General features: G+C 42.0%; 1 protein-coding gene across 1 annotated transcript in view; it reads right to left on the reverse strand.

Annotated features, from left to right (window-relative positions):
- Positions 1 to 25,432, reverse strand: part of plxnb2b (plexin b2b) — a 438,171-nt gene that overhangs the window by 24,811 nt on the left and 387,928 nt on the right. Inside the window, exons 30-31 of the mRNA XM_020919155.2 lie at positions 6,717 to 6,873; positions 1,613 to 1,713 (exon numbers count right to left, since the gene is read on the reverse strand). Of these exons, the coding sequence (XP_020774814.2) occupies positions 1,613 to 1,713; positions 6,717 to 6,873 (258 nt within the window). The remainder of the gene's footprint in view (positions 1 to 1,612; positions 1,714 to 6,716; positions 6,874 to 25,432) is intronic.

The following is a 25,432-nucleotide window of genomic DNA, read 5'->3' on the forward strand; positions in this document are numbered from 1 at the left end:
TATATATTAGGGGTGTCAAATTATCGCGTTAATTGCGATTAATTAATTACAGTCATATTTAGCGCGTTATGTTTTTTAATCGCGTTAATCTCATTTTTAATCTCTAACTTTACTGTTTCTGTATGCGAGTTGCTTTATTATAAAATCAGTTTTTATGCGTTGCTGGGACAACAACACACACACACAAAAACACATTTATACATTTTTTTATTTCGGTAATTCCACTCATTGCCGGAAACCCACACAAAACGCGCACAGTAAGAGCGACGTAAACGTCTTGTTCACGTTGGCGGCGTCAGGGACAATGGACGAGGTCGAAGAGCCAGTAGAACAGAACCAGCAGTGCACAGGTAAAAACACATTCGTGTCTTGGAAATTATTCTCCCGACGTAAAATATAAAAGAAAATAACAAATATAAAATCGCCTACAACTTAAATGTCACTGGTGAAAACAACTTGCATAGACTCATGATGTCTGCACTACTGTCCTATAGTGACCTGCCACATGAGGGGACACGCACACAAACACACACAAACACAAACACACACAAACATAAATACACACAAACACACACAAACAAACACACACCTTCATCATCGTCATCAACCTGAGAACGCGCGGACCACGTTTCCTTCCGTAGTTACTGCGCGGACACCGACGTGCTCCCGTGCGCCGCGTGTGGATCGTGTTTTCTTGCTACGCTGCGTAAACCGCGCTTCCTCCTGTGCGCCTCTAAACCAGAACTAACACCAAGACTAAAACCAGGACTAATCCAGTCCAGGACTAAACCAGGACTAAACCAGGACTAAACCAGAACTAAAACCAGGTCTAAACCAGGACTAAACCAGGTCTAAACCAGGTCTAAACCAGGACTAAACCAGGTCTAAACCAGGACTAAACCAGGTCTAAACCAGGACTAAACCAGAACTAAAACCAGAACTAAAACCAGGTCTAAACCAGGACTAAACCAGAACTAACACCAGGACTAAAACCAGGATTAATCCATTCCAGGACTAAACTAGGACTAAAGTAGGACTAAAGCAGGTCTAAACCAGGACTAAAACAAGGACTAAAACCAGTGATCTCATATATAAAGCATTTCTCTATCAATAATATTTTTAATATGGTTAAGAAAAGACTGGACTTTTTATTGTCTTTAAGTAGACAAAAGTTATTATGTTCAGATTTCCTCGTCTTTGCTACTTTACAGCAAACAGTTTCTTATTCATGGAGACTTGGGCTCAACAGCCAATTTGGAGAGATTTGTTAAACAATAAATTACTTTATAAAGTCACTTTTTTAATCTATATCAGTCTTTTGATCTGCCACAATAATGTAATAATGAATTTAAATGAAAATACCTCAAATTTAAGCTTTTCTCAGCAATTTTTAGATGAGATTAAAATGAGATTAATTAGATTAATTAATTACAGATCATAATTAATTAATCTATAATTTTTTTTAATCGCATGACAGCACTAATATATCATATATATATATATACATACATACATACACATAGCATACACAATCATATAGTCCCTGTGTATTTTCAGTCTGTAGATAAGCATTCACTTCAATTCATTTCCTGACTTGTTGCATCCAACTTACGTTGTAGTGAGCCAGTGTGTTGATGCGTCTCCAGCGTCCCTCCTTCTGAGAGGTGAGGTCCAGGTCAGATAGGATCTGCCCTGTGGAGCCCGGACGCCATTCTGTACACACACAAAAACATGAGCAATACTCTATTTACAAAGGAACAGAATACCAAAACACAGTATCAGAATCTTTTATTTAACACTCCCAATAACATTTATTCACCAGCAAATATCCTTTATTTGCTCTATGGTTATAATAATTCAATTTAAACATACAGGGCAATTAAAGATTTCATGAGTCTGTATGTCTTGTAAAATGTGTTTTATGGGGTAATATTAAAGGTCATTAAGTTTTCTGCTGGTGAGTCTGCCAACTGCTTGTCTCTATGGAGATGCTATAGCGTTGCCTAGAATGTTACACAGAATGGCATTACACTTGTCTATCTCCATGGAGGCAAGCAGGTGACCCCGCCAGGCTCTGTTAAAGGTCAGATCTGTGGAGAGATGAGCCTTCTAATAGTAAGAGGACATGTTTTCAAGGTATTGTGTGCACCTGAACTGAACTGAACTAAAGAAATGCAAGATAGATATGTTTTATTATTTTTAATCACCATGTGACCTATTGTGTCATCATGTGACATTGTTTTGAAAATCCTATATTCACCAAAAACAACGTATTAACATGTTTTATACATTTCAGTTTCATTTTTATCACTCTGAGTCCCCCCTTCCTTTAAGGATGTCACCAGACAATCAGCGTGCACCCCAGCATGAATCATGTTTTTGTATATTTATGGAGAATTGTTGTGTGGGAGCATAAGTGATGTAGGCTTTGCACAGCATTGCACAGAATCTTACAGCTAACTGTAAGGAGGGTGTGAACAGTGCCAAGGAAAGATCGCTAAATTACTCAAACACACATGGATGAATCTAAAACCTCTTCAGACATGTTTTTGATGAGGGAATGACATTATAAAAGATTTATTTCCTCTTAAAATATAAGATGATTAATTTTGAGAGCTTAAACTTTGTTCCAGAATTTTGTATTTTCAGAACATTCATAATCATATCTAATTTTAGAAGTACAATTTGACACCAAAACAAAGATTTAAAGTAAACCACTGATCTACTATACCAGTCTCAACCTCTCAGGAATCATGCACATGCACCGTGCTTTGGGCCAAAGACGAAACAAGGCTGTGATTCTGAATGATGTAAGTCAAATGAGATTTCCATACTGAGATTAAAACACTGTCATTGCAGTAGACCAAGGCCCACCAGCATCTACGCCATAATATTCAGACTAAAAAAACTTTAAAGGTATTCTTTGTGATTTGGCATCACAAGGCGGCTTATCTAAAATGCAGAAAGATCTGCGCTGTGCGTGGGAATAAACAGCTTTGATGTTTTTGAATACGTCGACAGTCTTTTAAAATGGCTCCCTAAGGTTTGTGACAACAGCTCAGGCACAGGGACTTCTGCGTTTTCTCCAGTCAACATTAGTCACAGTCAACCACTTAGTCACAGTCAACAATGCACTGGGTAATATGGGCAAAGGCTCAATGTAAAGTCAGATCTGTAGAGAGGAGACCCCGCTCAAAGTAAGAATACACGTTTTTCAACGTCTTTTTTGTTGGTTGGCAGTTCAAATCCCACCCTTGACATAAGCATCATTTGTTGAATGGTCAAATCCACTGACCCACAGGTTGGCAGTGCGATTCCAGTTCCCACAGATAAATGCTGTCATTGTGTCCTTTGGCAAGACACTTAACCCACCTTGCCCCTAGTATCTCTGTACACTGGTGTATGAGTGACACCATTTTGAGGACAGTTAAAACACAAAGCAATACAAATATTTCATGGGTCCACTTGCATTCAGTGAAAACAAAATCTCCAGACTAGTTTGGAAAAGTCACACTAAAGTCAATAATGGATAAGGAGCAGTGGTTCTGATGAATGCAGATGATGATATGAAATACTGAGATAGTTTGAATGGACGCAGGCTTCATTTGACATTCACACACTATCACACACACAGGCATGTGAGGCTCTGTAACAGCCCATGTTTAGCAAATAAACCCAGTCTGCAGCTGCTGTTCAATACAACAAATTGTGTTGAATGATATTTTATTACTAAATCAATAGTTCAAATCAGTCCTGTCCATGCAGCCTCCATACAGCTGGACACTGCACTTGGACATCACAAACAGAATTAGTAACATTAGTATTATAGATCAGGATTGTTACATAATTTTGAGACAGCCTAATGTTAGCCCACTGGAGATTTAAACATGCTAAATACTAAACTTAGCTTGTGTGTGTTAAAGAGGTGAGGACTAAAATACCTAACTCCCACACTGTCTCCAAGTCAGGTGCTCATGCTTTTACATTCACTTACATTGATTTCCACCTCATTGCATTAACGCGAACCTTCATCTTCACCCAGATGAACTCAGATTTTGACATTAAACCATGTCATTGTTCCAAATATGAACAACCTATCTCATGTGAACCAGATGTACAGTCGTGGATAAAATTGTTGGTATCCATCTGGCAATGAAAGAAAGATCAACAATCATCACTGAAATAACTTGAAACTGAAAGGCAATAATAAATAAAAATTTACTGAAAATTGTCCAACAAAAATAAAACACTGTTTTTCACCCGTGGTTCAACAGAATAATTAGAAAAAACAAAATAATGAAATTGGCCTGGACAAAAATGATGGTTCCCTTAACTTTATATTTTGTTACACAATCTTTTGAGGCAAACTCTGCAATCAAATGATTTCTGTAACTGTCAATGACACTTCTGCACTGGTCAACAGGTATTTTGATCCATTTCTTGTGAGCAAACTGTTCTTGTTGTCTCAGGTTTGAAGGGTTCCTTCTCCAGACGCATGTTTCAGCTCATTTCACAGACGTTCAGTAGAATTTAGATCTGGGCTCACAGAGGAACACTCTAGAACAGTCCAATGTTTTGTTCTTAGTCATTCTTGTGTGTTTTGGGTCATTATCCTGTTGGAAGACCCCATAACCTATGACTGAGATCAAGCTTTCTGACACTAGGCAACACATTTCGTTCCAAAATACCTTGAAAGTTTTGAGATTTCGATGTATCTTGCACAGATTCAAGACAACCTGTGCCAGATGCAGCAAAACAACCCCAGAACAAAACCAAGCCTCCTCCATGTTTCACTGTAGGGACAGTGTTCTTTTCTTGGTGTGTTTCATTTTTGCATCTGTGAACATAGAGCTGATGTGTCTTACCAAAGAGCTCAAGTTTTGTCTCATCTGTTCAAAGAACATTCTCCCAGAAGCTTTGTGGCTTGTCAATATCCAGTCTCACTTTTTATGATTTGCTCTCAGCAGTGGTGTCCTCACATGAAGTTCACATTGGCTCAAAGAGTGATGGATGGTGTGATCTGACACTGATGTACTTTGCCCTTCAAGTTCACATTTAATTTGTTTGGAAGTTGTTCTGTGCTCTTTGGTTCCATTTGTATGATCAGTCTCTTGTATTTGTCATACATTTTCCTCTTGCGGCCTCGTCCATGGAGGTTGGCTTCAGTCCTGTGGACCTTAAACTTCTGAAGAACATGTGTAACTGTAATCACAGGAACATCAAGCTGCTTCTTATGGCTTTTATCTTTAACCTGCTTGTCTATCATTTTCTTTCTAGTCTCTTGACACAGTTCTCTTCTTCACTTTCTCTGGTCCATGTTCAGTGTTGTGTCCATCATGTCTCCAAACAGCACAATGACACATGTCTCCTTTTAAACAGACAGACTGACTGAGGACAAGTTTGAAGACATCTGTGATGCAGATTAGAGGACACACTGAAGTTTAACGTGTCCCTCTTGTCCAAGTGTTTACAATCGTTTCTAGGGGTACCATCATTTTTGTCCAGGCCAGTTTTATTAATTTGTTTTTTTTAAAGAATTCTGTTGAACAACAATTCAAAAACAGTGCCTGATTTTCATTGGTTATTTCTCAGGAAATGTTTATTTATTATTGCTTGTCTCAGTTTCAAGTTATTTCAGTGAAAATTGTTGATTTTTCTTTCATTACCAGAGGGGTACCAACAATTTTATCCACAATTGTATATCCTGTAAAGTTACAGATTTCAGTTCTCATTTCAGAAAAACCCTCACACAACACATCAAAATAGGGACTACACTGAAAATAAACACCGAAATAAATCTTAACATCAGGACTAAACCAAGCTCAAACTTGTAAGACCACCCACCCCTGTCTCTAAAGGGGGGTTCACACAAGAGCGCCAAAGCATCGAGTTTCTATGTAAAATCTATGTGGACGAATGTCTAGGGCGTCCGGCACGTCTTGAGCGTTTTGGCGCCAACGCTCTAGATGTGCGTCCAAGGCGTCAGCATCAGAAAGTTGAAAATGCTGAACTTTTCGCGCCAACCAGTCAGGGACGAGTATCATAGCGATGTTATTATCACGAAGAAAGACCCGAGAACCAGAGCGAGACAGCAAACATTAGTGGAGCATAAAAAATAATAAAATAATAAATCACTGAGCGGATCGCGAGAACTACACCAGAGCCGGACCAGGACTAAAGCAGGACTGGACCAGAACTAAACCAGGACGAGACCGGGACTAAACCGGGACTAGACCGGGACTAGACTGGGACTAGACCGGGACTAGACCGGGACTAGACCAGGACTAGACCAGGACAAAACCGGGACTAGACGGGGACTAGACGGGGACTAGACGGGGACTAGACGGGGACTAGACGGAGACTAGACTGGAACTAGACGGGGAAGGAATCAGTGTCATTAGCGGAGTATACATATATATACGCTGCAGTCTTCGACCCAATCGCCTCCGCTGATGGTTTTATGTAATAAAAACACTAAAGTCTCTTTCAGTCTGGTCTAACATCATTTCAGGAAAAGACGAGGACTGGGCACGTTTTTCCAGGGCAACGGACACGTGTCAAGTATTTTTCTCTCGTTCATCCACGGCATCAAAGATGTGTGTCGGGGGCGTCTAAACTCAAATGCAAAGGTGTTCAAATAGAGGCGTGAAGGTGTTTTTTGAAGCTCTGGTGTGAACACACATTAACCTCTCTCCGTCCCCTCCCGCTGCACTTACCCAGTGTGACAGACTCCACCTTGGGTCTCTGGGAGTAGGGCAGGTTCCTGTACACCTGCTCAATGATCTTCTCCTTCACCTGAGAGATGGTGTCACAGTTCAGAACTTTGACTGGAGTAACGTCAGGACCCTCTCCATGCACCAGCACCTGCAGGGTCTGTAAAACAAACCCACCATTACTTAATACCAGAGGTCTCAATTCTAAAGCATGTGTGTGTACAAAACTGTAACATACATGATGTTCTACACTATCTATACAAAGACAACTTTACATTAAAATGAGAAGAAGTACAGTCTGAAAACTCAGAAATTTGGAGGTCAGGACAGGGACAAAAGAAGCATCTCTGCACTCAGAGACGAGAAGGTACAAAGTCTGAGGACACTGGTGGAAGTTTGTGCTTTGTCCCTACGCACACTTTTAGTAAGAGCTCCACGTACAGTTTTATAAATGAACCCCAGGTCTGAAAAACAAGCACAGCTCTGCTCAGCACCAGACCTGAAAACCAAGTGCACCTCTGCTCATTATGGTGAGCTGGACACAATTCAGTATCTTTTGCTGTGTATTCTATTAACTTTTCAATATTTGTCATTGAATATTGATTACATATTTTTATATTTATGATCCTTGCTGTTGCCCTTTTTAAACTTTGTAAGCCCAGACAAAGAATACTCATGTTGAAACTAATATAATACATTAAACATTACACTGGGTCTTCAAAGTGAAACTGCTTATAGCTAAATGTCTGTATTTTAAACAGCACTACTGTATGCTACCCTAAGCCAACCATTTGACCTGTTTTATATTAGAACTTTTGAATGACATATTGAAAATGTGTATAAAGTACAAGTAAGTGGCATTATGTTTCAGTGTCATGTCTGTGGAGAGGCATGCTTACTCAAATTAAGAGTGCATGTTTATCCAAGTGCTGTCTTTAATTAGGTGAAATGTTGCACAGTGGCAAAAAAAAAATAAAATAAAAATCTTGTCCGCTTTAAGCCATGTTGTAATACTGTTACCTCCTCAAAAACATACGCAGTGTTGTGTTTTGTTTCATTCACATATAAGTAGTAGCAGTGAGATTTTATTGTTAGTTTTTCTACATCTCCAAAGTTCAAAATGCTCTGTTCAACCTTGTGATGTCATGTAATGGTAGGCTCCTTTTACCTTAGTTCTCTAGTTCTCTATTTGCAATAGGCTATTATCACGCTTCCGGGTTTTGTGGGCGGGGTTTATCTACTTTGTGAACTTCCACTACCTGCGCAACAACAACAATGGCTCAAACGATGTCTAGATGTCACTGCTCTTTTTAAATTATGAAATAATTAGCAGGATCAATGCATATTCTTTGTAAATACTTTGTAATAGCTTTATAATTGGCAAAATAAGTTACTGGGACCAGTTAATGCTCCACAGCGGGAGCAGGACAAATGTATCAGACACAAAAAGGAGGAAAAAAGTCAGCTTCAAATAGGTGTTCTCGCTCTGTCTTTTTTATTTTCTCATAGCATCGTAAAGTCCATTGAAGTCCGAAACATCACGGTGCTTCACATCACAAAGCACCGAGAAAGCCTGGTTAAAGCCGACTTTTTTTTTCCTTTACGTGCTAGCAAAAGAGACACTCGTATGCCGATGTTAGCTGACTGAAACTGAGAGGCGAACGTTCTTCCTCTCAGAATACAAATGACATGGGGGAATTTACTTAGCCCCATTTAAAAATGAATACTCTTGCTTTTGTTGGGTATGTTGGGTAAACGCCTTATATCCATACACCAAACTGACGTTAGCATAAGCTAACCCTCCTGTTCTAAAGCATAGGCAACCCCTGTCCCGACATACAGTCACTCCGACAGACCCCCACTCAAACATACCGTCATTTCGACAACCCTCCACCCCGACATGCCCCCATTCCGACACCAATGAACAAGGACTAAACCAGGACTAATCTTGAATGAGAGAGAGAAAAAGAGACAGAACCACCATCCCGTATTAGAGGGTATTTGGCGTAAAGCTCTGTGCCATTAGAGCGCGGAGAGCTTTACGCTCGCTGCTCTGTTGGCACAAGAGGGAGCCACATACGCCTGACCTCCTGCAGGTGAGAGCGCGTGGAGGTGTCAAGTTAACGAGTGCGTAAAAGTCCGCAACTTTAAGTGCGCGCACGAGGAGAATGAGCGCCGCCTCTTTATAAACTTTTATGAGTTTATAAGGGACCGACGCATTTCTGGGTCCCTGTGTAAGCCGTTCTGTCCTCTATGACCAGGTATAATTCTAATATTTTAGCCCTTATTCATGAAAATATCCAGATTCCTAAATCATTGATCTTTTTAGTGTCTCTATCTGACTGCGAGCCCGGCACCGGTTCACTGTTGCAACACACTGAGCTTTACAGCGCATTCTCGTGCGCCCTTGTCTTTGCCAACAGGTAATGAATGTCTCCTGCTCCTGTCCATTCACAAAAATGTCCAAACTGTCACACAATTCAGTTTTTCGTAGTTTCTCTGCTTGGCCGTATCATTGCGCTTTGAGCCAAATGCGCGTCACCGCGCGCTTCCACCTGTAGTGTCAGGTGACGCCCCGTAACCTCTTCAAGTTCCAAATTCTTACGCATTTGTCCCTTGTAGCCGCGCTGCTCGGCTGCACTCGCAGTACCAGGACCTTTACGCACAGTGGTACCTTCAACAATAGGATTCTGCCACTCCGACCAGAGGATAAAGAAATGTCGGAGTGCAGGGACGTTGGATAAAAAATGGAAATGCCGCTACTCTGACATCAATATTGGAGTGATCGGCAACTGTAAAGTTATGTTAGCTAGTAGCCACTCACTATCATAGTCTTAGGTGAAATTTTCAAAAAATAAACTGTGTCCGTTGTTCACTTTGGAGCGGGCTGTGATTCAGTGTTGATCAATGAGACGATGTACGTCGGAAAAGGATATTTTCAGTAAATTTATAAGGGATGTAGTATATGTAAACAACTTTTGTCCATCATGAGCAGTGTTGGGAGTAACGCGTTATAAAAGTAACGAATTACAGTAATGCATTACTTTTTGCTGTAACGCAGTAACTCAAGGCATTACAGGGGAAAAATAGTAATATTTTACTCGGTACAAATGTGAGTAACGCGCGTTACAGTGTTTTTTTAACCTGGATTGAAGTGGTGGGTTTTTCTTCATACAAATTCGCTAAAATCACCTCGATATCAGCAGCGGTGAAACGCCGGAGATGCGCCCTCATAGACCTTCAGGTGACCGCGGGCGAAAGGACTGACAAAGAACTCCACGCTGTTTAGACCTGGTTTAGACCTGGGTCAGTTTTGGTTTAGACCTGGTTTAGACCTGGGTCAGTTCTGGTTTAGACCTGGTTTACACTCGTCCCTCCCTCTATCGCAGTTCACTTTTCGCTGTCTCGCAGATTATTTTTATTTATTTATTTTTTGTGCAATTTTGCATGCCCTGTTGTTTTTTTTACATTGTATGAATGCGTATTGCGTTCCTCCCGCTGCGTCCTGACTGGCCAAGGGACTCCTGTCTCCTGTACAGTACAGTACAGAATGTGTTCAGCTGCCAAATTTAAATACATGTTCAATCTGCAGCAGTGTGATTCTGAAGTGCTGTACGGTTGTAAGTTTTCTCCCCGACGAAATCCACAACGTCGACGAAACGTTCTGCACCGACAAAGGCTCCTGCACTCGCACCCAAAAGGCAGAGGAAGATGCAAACCATCACACAAAAAGTTGGACTTCTGGACACGATGAAGGAAGGTAGAAGTTACGCGCTGTAACAGAGTGTTGCACCGGCTCGGGTACCTGCAAATAGTTGCTGAAATCAGGACCGTGAGCCCGAGCAGCAGAGTGTCATAAAGAGCGATCGGGTGACAGCCGCTCTTACTTCCGTGAGGTGCGGAGCAGAGCCGCTCCTTTCTCCTGCGGTCACCTTCGAGCTCATCCCTACAGTGAGTCCTGTTTTAGTCCTAGTTCAGTTCTAGTTTAGTCCTAGTTCACTTCTGGTTTAGTCCTGGTTCAGCTCTGGTTTAGTCCTGGTTTAGACCTGGTTTAGTCCTGGTTCAGTCCATATACAGCACAAAAGTTATTTTGGTGAGAGTAACTTAAAGTAATGCAATAGTAATGTAATGCCTTACATTTTAAATGCAGTAATATTGTAATGTAACAAATTACTTTGAAATGACAGTAATAGGTAATAAATAACGCATTACAGTTTCAAAGTAACTTGCCCAACAGTGATCATGAGTTCAATCAACAGAGTGACAATTCACCGGAAGTAGGCGTGCATAAAGGTCACTGAATGCGGAAGTACTACGTATCAGCGTGATAATAGTCTATTCCAGGGCTGAAATGCTCCAAAGGATTCTAGTGAAGGTGTATGGAGTTTAAAAACAAATAGGAGCACTTCCTGTATTACTCAGTAGAACCTAAATATGTAGGATTTGTGTGTTAAACGTGTGGAAAAACAAACAAACAAACAAACAAACAAACAAACAAAGAAACAAACCCTCCAGGTCTGTTTGTGATGAGGCAACAACATTATAACCTAGATCAATCATAAAATAGTGTAATACAAAATAATAAATAAATAATGAATAAGATTACTGTCCAAGATATTACCAAAATTGGTTTGGTTTAGAAAGATAATACATTACTAATATGAAAGGAAACAAAGAAACCACTCCATTATTGACCAGGTAAACATATTAATATAATATTATGTGCCCAACCTCTTCTTAGTCTTTGTTGTAAAATATAATTCCCCCCAAATCCTCGTCCTGCGTGTTCCTCAACCACTGGCTTTATAAATTAAACACTGCAGACATTCCAACATGGCTGCCAGCCTGGACTCAAACACTCATCTCCGTGGGGCTGGTGTTGTCATGGTAACAGTTTGGCAAAGTCTCGAAACACGGTGACACCTGCCAGGTCGCCTGTCACCTGGTCCAGCTAATGACCGCGACCTGCTTCACCTCCTCCGCCTGGCCTCTCGGTGAAATAACTGACCACTCACCGCAGCCATGGCAACAACAACAACAACAGGGTCAAGTGTGTGTGGAGAAACAGGCAGGAGACCACTGAGGAGGTTACAGCTATTATACCAGGTCTAAAGTAGGACTAAACCAGGTCTAAACCAGGACTAATGCGGGTCTAAATCAGGTTTAAAGCAGATCTAAACCTAGACTAAACGAGGTAGGAGACCACTGAGGAGGTTACAGCTATTATACCAAGTCTAAACCAGGACTAAAGCAGGTCTAAACAAGGACTAAAGCAGGGTCTAAACAAGGACTATAACAGGATTTAACCAGGACTAAACAAGGCTGAGAGCAGGACTAAACGAGGACTAAAGCAGGTAAAAACCAGGACTAAACCAGACATATAGTAGGTCTAAACATGAACTATAACAGGGCCAAAACAAAACTAAGACAGGACTAAACCAAGACTAAACCAGGGTTAAGCAAGGAGTGGAGAGAGAGAACTCTAATAAAAGAGGCAACAAACTATTCAACCAGGTCTCAAACATGACTAAACCAGGTCGAAGCCAGAAATATGCCAGGACTAAGCAAGAACTAAGCCAAGAATTAACCAGGAAGGGCTGAACCAGGGATGGAGGGAGAGAGGGACTAAAGGGGGCTTAAAATAGGGAAATATGGACTATCAGGATAATACCAGGTCTAAATAAGGTCTAAAAAAAGGACAAAATAAGAAATAAACTATTTTCCAAGGATTCAAGGACAACCACATCTGATTACATTTGTACTGTTACACTGTCAAATACATTACACATGAAGTAAAAGTATGGTGTCTGAGAAGTACAATCTTACTAAAAGCTTACTCAAATAAATGTCTGAACAGCGACAGGCACAGGGAGGACTGCACTCAGAGACTGTGTGACCACTGTTCTGTGTGTCATGTGTGAGTGATTCAGAGTGGATGTGGAAACAGTGAAAGGTGGAAAGCTTTTCCTCCTCTGTAATTGGATGGTGCAGGCCAGTCCATCACCGTGGGAGACGGGTAATTCACACTAATTTGATAATTGTGCTTGACAATGGCATTACCCAGGGGTGCTTTTATTTGTGCTGACTGTAACACAGAACAGCTGTGTGCACATTACATGGACATGAGTGAAACCTGATAGTGAACGTGGGACACTTCTAAATGAGTCTGATCCGGAGCAGGTGAATCAAAACTAGGACTACACCAGAACTTAAGTAAACCAGAGTTAAATGAATACAGGATTAAGTACAGACGAAATCTTAATAAACTGAAAAAACAAGAGGAGAACTGAAACAGTACTAAAGCAGCCAAAGAATGTTCATTTTGTCTTCTTATGTACTTTCACTTCTTGGGTTCTTTTTAAAGACAATACAGTCAATCGTATTTACCTTGTTGACATATTTCAGCTGCTAGCTTGCAGCCAAAACATATCAACAAGATAAATACAACTTTCAAACCTCCAAATAGTTATATCATAAAAAACAGTGGCATTGTGGGGTCTATATTTCTGTAAGTATTTGTCCATTAAAGTCTAAACATCACACTGGCTTGACTTTGCTTCATTTGCAGAATTTATGTGTCTAAGAACTAGGACCAACACCAGGGATACACTGACTCCAATCATCTGGTGTTATTGCAGTTATTAGCTAAAGCTTACACTTTATGGACATTTCTTCATGTCAGGGGCATCACTAGACCTATTACTGTACACAATTAATGTCTATGCTACAAATTTAGCACTTAGTTATCATTAAAAAAAAATTAATAGTGCTTCAAACTATACTGTCATATCAGATTATGTTATTGTCTGGACCTTTGAATAACCAGCTGAAATGAACTGAGGCATTTGGCCTACTTGGAAAAAAAAAAGGAATAACTTTCTGATATCCATCTACAAGAGTTCTGTTTGAGTCAAATTGAAATCAAAATAATACATTATGTTACTGGTCCCAGTTACAGAGGCCGATATAACAAATAATAATATGCCTCTAAAAGACCTCAAAAGAACTGTACAACAGTAAACATGACTCTAAATATAAACTGCATGTTTAGCTGCCCGGCAGACCACAACACTAAATTACCCATACATACACAGACGAAAACAGACCAAACATGACCATATCAACAGTTTCTACCAAGGCAACAAAGCTAGACCACAGGCAATTGACTCACATTCAAATCATCTTTCATTTTCATTGCAATATTCAATATAAGATATTTCAAATTCAAATAAACCATTTCATCAACCTATCAGTGACTGCGATTATTAAACTGAATCTTAATCAGTGTTTCTTTACAATTAACAAAATGTTTCTTTAAAACTGTGTATTCATTCACTCGTGTATACCATATCTTTAAACCTTCATCAAAACTTTTATCCTCTCCACTGCAGTGAGACGCCCCACCACAACTTTTAATGTCCCACTTGTCTAGATGATACAGAATGATTCTGGTGAGTCTGGGTCAAAAAGCCTAGGACGAGTTCATTCAAATGTGAGGACAGGAAAATGCGCCTTTGGCGCCAAGTCGCACAATTGGTCCAATATGGCCGACTTCCTGTTGGTTGCCTAGCAACCACATAATATATTATATGTATTATTATATATATAATATATATAGGCTAATTATGTGTTGTCATCATCATCATCATCATCATTATTAGGCCCGAGCGCCATGGGTGGCGTAGGGCCTATTGTCATTGTTCAGCAGTGCGAAGCACTATGGGAATGCGTACGCGCGTATTAGAGATGCGCGGATTGTGGTTACAACCGCGGTGTCCGCGGTTTATCCGCGGGTCGGGCGGATGACGTGACGAAAAATGATTATTTTTATTAAATTCGGGCGGGTGGTGGTTTAACTACTTAAAAAAAAAAAAAAAAAGTTGTTAGTATTGTTACCTAGATCTGAAAAGACGAGTCTCATTGTCTCTGCTTGTAGTATGAAGTGTACGTCATATCCTTAATTAGCCCATTTGACCTCGTTTTTTTGTTCTGAAGGTTAAGGTTGTGTCGGGTTATTCATAGCCTAAGGTTTATGAGGCACATATTATATGCAGTTTATTTTATTATTTCTAATTTATTTCAGCTGTTGTGGCTATAGGGCCATATTTATTTAGTTATGCATATTTTTTCTTGCCTATTTCAATTGTAATATAAAGAGGGCATTGCCTGATTTCAATAAAGGTTCATATGGATGAGATGATCTGTCTATTTTGTTTCGATATCAGTTATATTTTAAAACACGCAGACATTATACTGCCACTCGGGGTTTTTAAAACTTAAAGACCAATGGAGTGAGGCTATGACTTTGAAATAACATCGGGCAATGGCAGAATGTTCAGAATGTAACAACATCCAACACGAAGGCAAGAAGGTTCAAAAATAGCCTAGTCGGAAAACGTTGTCAATTAATTAGCTGCGCAAGAAAACCAGGTAAGTTTGGGGTTGTTACGGACAATTAAGAATGCGAACATACACACTGAGCGAATTTTGGAATGAATGAGCTAGAGTTTGCATTTTTATCGAGGCTCCTTAGTTTGTTTGCTGTATGATTGTTCTAAAATGTAAAATCAATCGGCGGATGGCGGGCGGGTGCGGTTTTGAAAACCTTTGGTGCAAAATGGATAGCGGGCGGATGATGAGTTTTGTGTCGCGGTTGCGGATGAAAAAATAGCCCATCCACGCATCTGTAGCGCGTATGTGTGTGCTCTCCCCTTTCCAAACACACAGACTGGCACTCATGTCAGTGACTGGTGCCTGCTGACATGGCACGGTGGTATCACCCGTGGGCCACGACAGCGGCCTAATTGTTATTGTTCACCCCAAAACGTACGGCACGATGTCAAGTGTGCCCGTGAAAACCAAGCGCGAAGCTCTCTCCCTTTATCAAACACTCAATGTCACTCAATAGTGACACTTATGCCATCCAATAATACAGACTGGCATTGCCCACTGCCACGACAGTGGCATAATTGTAATTGTTAACTCTCTTAAACTCCAAAAACATGTACTGTGTATGTGAGTAATCGAAGAGGTGGACAATGGACCGCACGGGTGCGTTATTGGACGCGAGTACTTTCCAATGATATATCTATATGTGCCACTATAGGTGGCACTATATTTTTACTGTTCTGGTTTTTCTTTTTCTTATTATTATTATTTTCCTCACCCCCCTGAGCACAGTTCACACACTTGCCATCGACGAAAACTCACAAAATTTTGCACAAAATTCAAGATTGCCAAAATAGGAATTTACAAATACTCCACATCAAAATACATTGCGCCTATGGCTATACCTGAAAAATCAACTATGTTGTAGACAAACGAAATTCGGATAGTGGATAAGTCTGGTCGTTCCAAACAAAAAAAAAAAAAAAAATTATGTGGTTGCTAGGCAACCAACAGGAAGTCGGCCATATTGGACCGATTGTGCGACTTGGCGCCAAAGGCGCATTTTCCTGTCCTCACATTTGAACGAACTCATCCTAGGCTTTTTGACCCAGACTCACCAGAATCATTCTGTATCATCTAGACAAGCGGGACATTAAAAGTTGTTAAAAAGCTTTTTAAAAAGTCAAACGATGTTGCTGTGGCAACAGTGCAAATTTCGAGCACAAACTGTGGCTGATTTCACTCAATGTTAATCATTGGTGGACACCCCGGAACTGAACAGAAGAAAAAAGAAAATCTCAAATGGGTGCGATACCGCCTCCTAGGGAAATTACATGGAAGTGCAAAAATGTACTTTGTCGTAGACATTCACAATTTGGTACACACATTCGTGACATGGTCTCGATCAAAAAAGCCATTTCCTATCGTGTTGCCAACATGCCAAACATCTGTCCTCGCCAATAGGACGCCCGACAAAAACTTGGGCGTAGCCAAACCAAATTTGGTACAAAGATGCACCATGGGAATAGGAACAAAAAAGTATATTACGCGGTTGCTAGGCAACCAATAGGAAGTCTGACATATTGGACTGTTTGCGCGACTCTGCGCCGATGGTCCCATCATTGGTGGACACCCTGACCTTGAACAGATTTATATAAGAAATTCTAAAATGGATGCAATAGCGCCCCCTAGGGAGATTGTATGGAACAATACAATTTAACTATTTTGTAGACATACAAAATTTGGTACACACATTCGTCTTGATAAAAAAAGTCAATGACACTCCATCTCCCATCGTGTTGCCATGGCAACAGGCTAAAACTCAGTCCTCGCCAATGGGACGTCCCAACAAAAACTTTGACATACTCAAACCAAATTTGGTGCACAGATGCATCATGGGAATAGGAACAAAAAAGTATATTGTGACCACGCCCCCTCCCAAACCGGAAGTCTGCCATCTTGGATAAAACAAAAAACAAAAAAACACACATACAGAAATTGAGAAAAATAGTAAGGTTCAGTTAAGATTAGGGGTTAGGGTGAGGTTAGGGGTAAGGTTCGAGTTAGGGCTAGGATTGGGACTGGAGTTAGGGCTAAAGTTAGGTTAGGCTAGGGTTAGGGTTAGGGTTAGGGTTAGGCTAGGGTTAAGCTTAGGCTAGGGTTAGGGCTACGGTTAGGAGTTCAGGTAGGTTTAGGGGTTAGTGTTAATTTAGTAGTTAGGTTAAGAGGTAAGGTGCACTGGTGGGGCACGGCATAGGCAGAGGTCAGCGTGGCCGGGGAGTGCAGTGGCATGGGCGTGGCATAGGCTTGAGCGAGGGCCGATCATCGCCATTTGCGGCTATATTTATTATTATTATGATTACTATTATTGTCATGATGATGATGATGATGATGATGATGATTATTAATAATAATAATAATAATAATAGTTGAGGCTGTGGTAGATGATACGCACACAAGACGATAATAAAAGGCTGAGGTTCATAAAAAAACCCAAAAAAAACAATAAGGCCTGCCACTGGTTGTAAACATTAGACAACAGCCTCACACTCTTCAAAAACACCCCTGAACACTGAAACAAGCACGCGATCGGGCAAGAAGTAGCCACACATAGGGTAGCACCAGGGGTGTTGTGGGCGTGGTACCCCACCCACTTGTCCCAGCGTGAGATATTAAAAATAACAAATAAAAATAGCAACTTAAATGTCAAACCGGAGCTAATGGCAATGTTGAAACCAACCTGCATAGGTGCAGTACTGTCCTATAGTGACCTGAGACATGAGGGACTAGGACTAAACCAGCACTAAACCAGCACTAAACCAACACTAAACCAGCACTAAAACAGAACTAAAATAGAACTAAAACAGAAGTAAACCAGGACTGAATGTCGGGACAGGCCCAGAGGTGCGCCCACGTAGACATTCGCGTGACCACAGGCTTGCGTTTCTCTCACTCCCTGAGGACGAAGAGGAGGTCTAAGCCATTTCAATATATACATTTTTGGGCGAAAATGTGACACACTGTCTAGTCACCTATTTTCGATTCAAAAAGCATTGATTCAAACTGCAGCTCAACAGATGCTGAAATCAAATGTAACAATTTAACTAATTTTGTTTTATTGTAGTTACAGTTTGTACATGTAATATTAAAATATTCATATTAAAATAACTAAAAGGATTTTTTTTTTCTGTCTGTGCTGGGGGGTGGGCACCAGTGGCTGTTAGGGGGGCCCCCAAATCCCCCACCTTGCCACTGACACCGGTCCCAAAGTTGTTTCTGAAGTGAGTGAGGGACCTCAATCACAGCCAAAGTTGTGTGAATAAATTACCATATTAAGTAGCCATGTGCCCATTGTGTATGGAGTGAATAAAGTAGCAATGAGTTGCCATATTAAGTGGCTATGTGCACATTCTGTAGATTATGCCATGTAGACTTTAAACTCTAAAAGTGATTTTGTTTTTATTGGTGAAATTTATACTGGGGCACATGCCCCACTGAAATCTGTCTGGTGACGCCGATGCTTCATGTCCCTTCACATTGCACATTGTCCCAGTTTTACTATTTTTTTCATTCAGAGAATATAAAAAGACATCAACAGTGTCATGAAATTAAACATACAATAAATTAATGAAAAGGAATGCAAAAAAAAAAAAAAAAAAGGAATCTGATATCATCTGCCTCTTCTCCAGACAGTACTTACACACTGAGAGTTACTGTAAAATCAATAGTTGGCTCATGAGGTAATGCCAAGACCACATCCTCCTGCAGTACTTTCTCCTACTCTCCATGATGTCTGAAGGGTGCCTGACAAGTGGATTAAACAACTGGAGAAGAGCATGATCTGCTGTCAAAATAAACAATAAAAATGACAAGAACAGAGGACTCTGAAGTGGCACAGGTCAAACTGAAGGTAAAAGGACTTCAAGTTTAGTTCTGGATGTTATTACAATATTCATGAGGATATTCTCATATCTTCCACTACTTCCACAGACGTTGCCAAAACTTGTGTTTGTCTGATAAGTTGCATTGATACTTTGCAGCTGATGTCAACACTCTCTGGGGGTGTGATGCTAACTAGAGGCACTGCTCTGTCAGAAGCTCATTTAGACCTTAATCTGGTTATAGAATCTAACCAGAAAGAACCCACTTAGCTGAAACTACAACAGGTGAGATGATGTGTGCTCTTGAACAAGTCTCTCACACAACATTACAATCACAAGCTAGCACGAACATTTTTTTCAGGTAGTCACTCTCACCTTTGGTGCAAGAGCACACTCGTATTGCTAGCTTTCAAACGACATCACAGCAGTCTATAGGGCAATATCAATGCAGACTGGGGACAGGTAAAAAGTATTATTCAACTGCAGATTTTTGTTGTAATCTAGAAAGAAACGTCTTGAGTCCTTTCAGTAATAGAAATGATCAGGTTCCATATTTGGGAATTTACCTTTCTGATATTTAACCCTAACCCTAAGTAAAATGTAATGAACAGGAGAAATTGTCTCTTGCCCCTCATTTGGGAGGATGACATCATGGCATTCTAGAATATGAAAACCACTAGTTGATCATAGGCCCCTGAAAATTAATTTTTTCTTGAGTTTTCAGACAATCTTAAAACTTTTTTTTTGTCTGTGTTCATTGTCACCAATGGTAACTGCTGGAGATTCTGTCAATACAGATCCATGTAGAATACCCCCAACGTAATGTCACTGCAAAGTGTTAATAGGCAAAGAATTTACGATGATGAACCACAGATGACTTCTTCTCTCATTCGTTTGTCCAGTCCAGAGAGATTTTCCGGTGAGTCAGGGGATTGTCGGCCATTTCTGTCTCAATGCGACTTGCATTTCGAATTCCAACCTGCTTCATTTCCCTCCGACCGTGCTAAAGTTGCATATATAATCTCCTACTTGACTGGTCGAGCTAGAGCCTGGGCTACAGCGGAGTGGGATCGGCACTCTACCATCTGCAATTCCCTTCCTCTTTTCCTCAAGACTTTCAACCAAATCTTCCAGACCGTTTCACCTGGTCGAGAGGCTGCTAAAGCCTTGGTCTCATTACGACAAGGACGACGCAGCGTGCTGGATTACGCCTTGGAGTTTCGTACTCTCTCGGCTGACAGTGGGTGGAATCAGTTGGCCCTAGTGGATGCTTTTTTCAATGGACTTTCTGAGACTATTAAAGACCACCTAACTCCCCTTGATTTACCCTCTGAGTTGGAGGCTTTGATTGCTCTGGCCTCGAAGATTGACAAAAGACTGACTGAGAGGGAGCGAGTCCGTATCCGTCAGCTTCCCCCACAGCCCAGAAGAATGAACTTCAGGGAGAGGGTTTCTCCAGTTTCCTCCGTGCCTTCTGTGCCTACTGTCGATTCAGAGGAACCTATGCAACTGGGTCGGGCCCGACTAACTCCAGCTGAACGCCAACGCCGACAAAGGTCGGGCCTTTGCTTTTACTGTGGACAAGAAGGTCATTTCATCAGTGCTTGCCCCTTGCGGCCAAAAGACCAGGCTCACCTGTGAGTGGAGGGGTCCTAGTGAGCCATGTTTCCTCTCCTACGCAATTTTCTCCGGACCGGCTTCTCCTTCAGACCTCCTTGCTGTGGTTACGTGAGTGCCTCTCTTTCCATAGTTTTGTTGACTCTGGGGCCGACGATAATTTTATTGATTCCAACCTTGTTCATCAAGCGAATATTCCTACCGAACCATTAGAGTTTCCCAGAGAGGTTAATGCACTAAACGGTAACCACCTAGCCAAAATCACTCATCGCACCATGCCTGTTACCCTTATTCTGTCTGGCAACCACAGAGAGGAAATACAGTTATTAATCATTCCATCTCCTCAAGCTCCGGTGGTTTTGGGACTACCTTGGCTCAACCTGCACAACCCACAAATTGACTGGTCAGCCAATAAGGTTAACAGCTGGAGTGTTCATTGTCACTCCCATTGCCTCAAGTCAGCCGTCACGGTGAGTAAAGGTTCAAACTCCACTCCACCTAGTCCACCTGATTTGACCTCCGTTCCAACCATATATCATGATTTGGCTCAAGTATTCAGCAAAGAGAAAGCACTGTCTCTTCCTCCTCACCGTCCTTATGATTGTGCCATAGATTTACTCCCTGGAGCTCCCTTGCCTTCTAGTCGTTTGTATAAACTTACCCGTCCTGAGAGAGAAACTATGGAACAGTACATTAAAGACTCTCTGGCAGCTGGGTTAATTCGGCCCTCCTCGTCCCCTGTAGGGGCTGGATTTTTCTTTGTAGATAAAAAGGATAAGACTTTACGACCCTGCATTGATTATCGTGGTTTAAATGACATTACTATAAAGAATAAATATCCCCTTCCACTCATTGACTCTGCGTTTGAGCCCCTCCATCAAGTTAACATTTTTACCAAACTTGACCTCCGCAATGCTTACCATCTGGTCCGCATCCGCCAAGGAGATGAGTGGAAAACTGCATTTAATACTCCCATTGGACACTTTGAGTATTTAGTTATGCCGTTCGGACTTACTAATGCCCCTGCCGTATTCCAAGCCCTGGTCAATGATGTGCTCCGTGACATGCTCAATAAATTTGTATTTGTTTATCTGGATGACATTTTGATTTTCCCTCGAGATCTTGATCTTGTGGAGCATGTGAGGCTGGTCCTGCAAAGACTTTTAGAGAACAAGTTATTTGTAAAAGCCGAAAAGTGTGAATTCCATGCCACCACTGTTAACTTTCTCGGTTTTGTCATTGAGCAGGGACAACTTAAGCCTGATCCGGCTAAAGTGAAAGCTGTTGCGGAGTGGCCGAGACCCGAGACACGCAAACAACTCCAGCGTTTTCTGGGATTTGCCAACTTCTACAGAAGATTCATCAAAGACTACAGTAGAAAAGCAGCTCCTCTTACCTGTCTGACCTCCACCCTTGTCCCGTTCAAGTGGTCTCATGACGCAGAAGTAGCTTTTTCCACACTCAAACAACTTTTCATAACTGCTCCTGTTTTGTCTCATCCAGATCCATCCAAACAATTCATTGTTGAAGTTGACGCCTCTGACTCAGGAGTGGGTGCTGTCCTGTCCCAGCGTTGCCCAAAGGATCAGAAAATTCACCCCTGTGCCTACTTCTCCCGGCGATTAACACCAGCGGAAGCCAACTATGACGTTGGCAACCGTGAACTCCTGGCAGTTGTTTTGGCCCTCCAGGAATGGTGCCACTGGCTGGAAGGAGCTGAGCACCCCTTTATTGTGTGGACTGACCACAAAAATCTTTCTTACCTTCGTTCTGCTAAAAGGTTGAACTCCCGTCAGGCTCGATGGGCGCTGTTCCTGGGAAGATTTAATTTTGTTTTAACTTACCGTCCTGGATCCCGGAATACTAAGCCAGATGCCCTGTCCCGTCAGTCCACTTCTGAGGAGACTGAAACCCAACCCACTCCTATCCTACCTCCATCTTGCATCATTGACAAACCAGACTCTTTGATCAAGTCCTCGACTTCGAGTTTCCTTCTTGGTGCCGTTTGCTGGGAGATTGAGAAGTTAGTCCGGGAGGCCCAACAAACCCAACCTGACCCAGGTACTGGTCCACCCAATTGTCTTTTTGTACCCGACTCTGTGCGCTCCCAAGTCCTCCAGTGGGGGCACTCCTCCAAGCTAACTTGTCATCCTGGTTTTTATCGCACTTTAGCTTTCCTGAGACAAAGATTTTGGTGGCCCTCCATGTCTCGGGACACCAGAGTCTTTGTTCCTGCTTGTCCTGTGTGCGCTCGCAGCAAATCCAGTCACCTGCCCCCTGCTGGTCTTCTCCATCCTCTACCCATCCCCAGCCGGCCTTGGTCACATATAGCAGTGGACTTTGTTACGGGTCTCCCCACGTCAGAAGGAAACACCACTATCTTAACCATCGTGGATTGTTTTTCTAAAGCCGTGCATTTTGTTCCTCTCCCCAAATTACCTTCATCCTTTGAAACGGCTAAAATCTTGGTGCAACATTTGTTTCGTCTTCACGGTATTCCCACAGACATTGTGTCAGACAGAGGCCCTCAATTCTCCTCTCAGGTTTGGAAGGCCTTTTGTCTGTCTCTAGGGACTTCTGTCAGCCTTTCCTCTGGTTATCACCCACAATCTAATGGACAAACCGAGAGGGCTAACCAGGACTTGGAATCTGCACTGCGCTGTGTCACAGCCCGTAACCCCACCACTTGGAGTTCTTTTGTGCCTTGGGTCGAGTACGCCCACAATTCCTTGGTGTCATCTGCCACAGGTATGTCTCCTTTTGTGGTGTCTCTGGGCTTTCAACCACCTTTATTCCCTGCTCAGGAGACGGAAGTCGCAGTCCCTTCTGTCCAGGCCCATCTACGACGCTGCCGTAGTGTTTGGAAGGCAGCCAATGCAGCACTCAAACGCACAAGTCTTCGTAACCAGGAGAGTGCCAATCGCCACCGCGTACCATGTCCCACTTACCAACCAGGGCAAAAGGTTTGGCTTTCCTCTCGAGATTTGCCTCTTCAAGTAGAGTCTCGTAAATTGGCTCCTAAGTTTGTTGGACATTTCACCATCGAAAAAGTAATCAATCCGTCAGTTGTGCGTCTCAAATTACCAAGATCTATGAACATTCATCCCTCTTTTCACGTGTCCCTATTAAAACCTGTGGTTTCTAGTCCCCTCAGCCCTCCGGCCGATCCCTCTCCTCCCACCCGGATCATCGACAATCACCCTGCTTTCACTGTGCGCCATATCCTGGATGTCCGGCGTCGTGGGAGGGGTCACCAGTACCTTGTGGACTGGGAAGGGTATGGTCCTGAGGAGCGATCTTGGGTCCCTCGGCATTACATCCTTGATGCCTCTCTGCTCCGGGATTTCTACAGGACCTTCCCTGACAAGCCTGGTAGGACGTCCGGAGACGTCCCCTAGGAGGGGGGGTACTGTCACGCCCCTGCCTGTGACCTGAGTCTTCCTTGTGTGGATGTGGGCGGAGTCTGCTGGGAGCACCTGATCTCCATCTGCAATCAAGCCTGCTACAAAGGCCCAGCTCTCCAGCCAGACTCTGCCAGATTGTTTCGTCTACCTGATGGTGATCTACCAGTCGGCTCAGTTTTTGTTTCTACATCACTTCCTGTTACTTACCTGCATTTTTGTATTTCCTAGTTCCCGCTGTGGAAGACTCCGGCATTCCAGCTCCTGGCTCCTCGCTCCTCCACTGCCTATCCTGCCTCGTCAATAAACCTTTGTTTCTTTTTTGCATTTTTGCCCTCGTTCTGAGTCTGTTTTTGGGGTCCACTCCAGTGGTACACAGCAATGACACTACAACAAAACCATTTCTAAATTAGGCATAATAACTTGCCAGATCTCAAATTGGACTAACCTAAGTAAAAAACAGAGCTAAACCAGGCCTGTCTCCAAATCCCACCCTCCATAAAAAGCGTGCATTGAATGTGAGCTCCCGCGTGTCCCCTCACCTTGTTCCTCTTTCACCTCAGCCCTGTTCGATTGGCATGCATGGTTTGTCTGCTGCATTCACTAACATTGACACTGGGAATGGATGTCACAGAGGAGCGGGCAGCCGGGGCCTCGGGGGGTTTTGGTGCACGTTTCCATGGCAACTGCACCTCACTTTTTGTCTGTGTGCATATCGCGTTGGTCACCACGCCACTAGACAACATGTCATTTAGACACGCGCAGTTCAGCCAGGAGGAAAAAGAGGCTAGGATCTGCTCTGTGGCATGTAGAAAATGAGAATCCAATGAAAGGTGTTTGTTGATGTATAATAATTTAAAGTCCTGTTCATTTATTTCAACTCTAAAGGCAAATAAGAGAAGAGTGAAAAATGCAATAATGATGTTTGAGTCACTATGGTTTCACATACATGAGAATGTGTTTCTGGGTTGGAAGATTTTTAGCAAAAAATATCTCATAGCAAGCAGTAGTTTTAATAGTAGGGTTCAGCTCATGATTCACATTTTCAACACGTCCAGAGGCATTGTTATCTGAGAAAAAGAAAAGAAGATGAAAAAAGAAATATGGATCCAGAATGGATCACATGTGTCCAGAAGAAATGACAAAAAAAGACTGAAATATGAATGTATACAAGAATCACATTTCAGAACATGTTTGTACAGATCTAAATCACAGGTTTAGCAGTTTTTATGCAGAATAAGAGAGGAGATTTTGGTTGTGATGGAAATAATTATATTTAAAGGGCCCATATTACTCTACTTTATGATCCCTGTTATATCCCTGTTATGTTGTTTCCTCATCACAAACAGACCTGGAATTCTGTTTTGTTTCTTTCACACATGTTTAACACACAAACCCTACAGATAGGCTTGTGATGTCATGTGATAATACA

The sequence above is a fragment of the Boleophthalmus pectinirostris genome, unplaced genomic scaffold (assembly GCF_026225935.1).
Source record: "Boleophthalmus pectinirostris isolate CB_2022bp ecotype Guang Dong unplaced genomic scaffold, ASM2622593v1 HiC_scaffold_2, whole genome shotgun sequence".
Classification (NCBI taxonomy): Eukaryota; Metazoa; Chordata; class Actinopteri; order Gobiiformes; family Gobiidae; genus Boleophthalmus; species Boleophthalmus pectinirostris.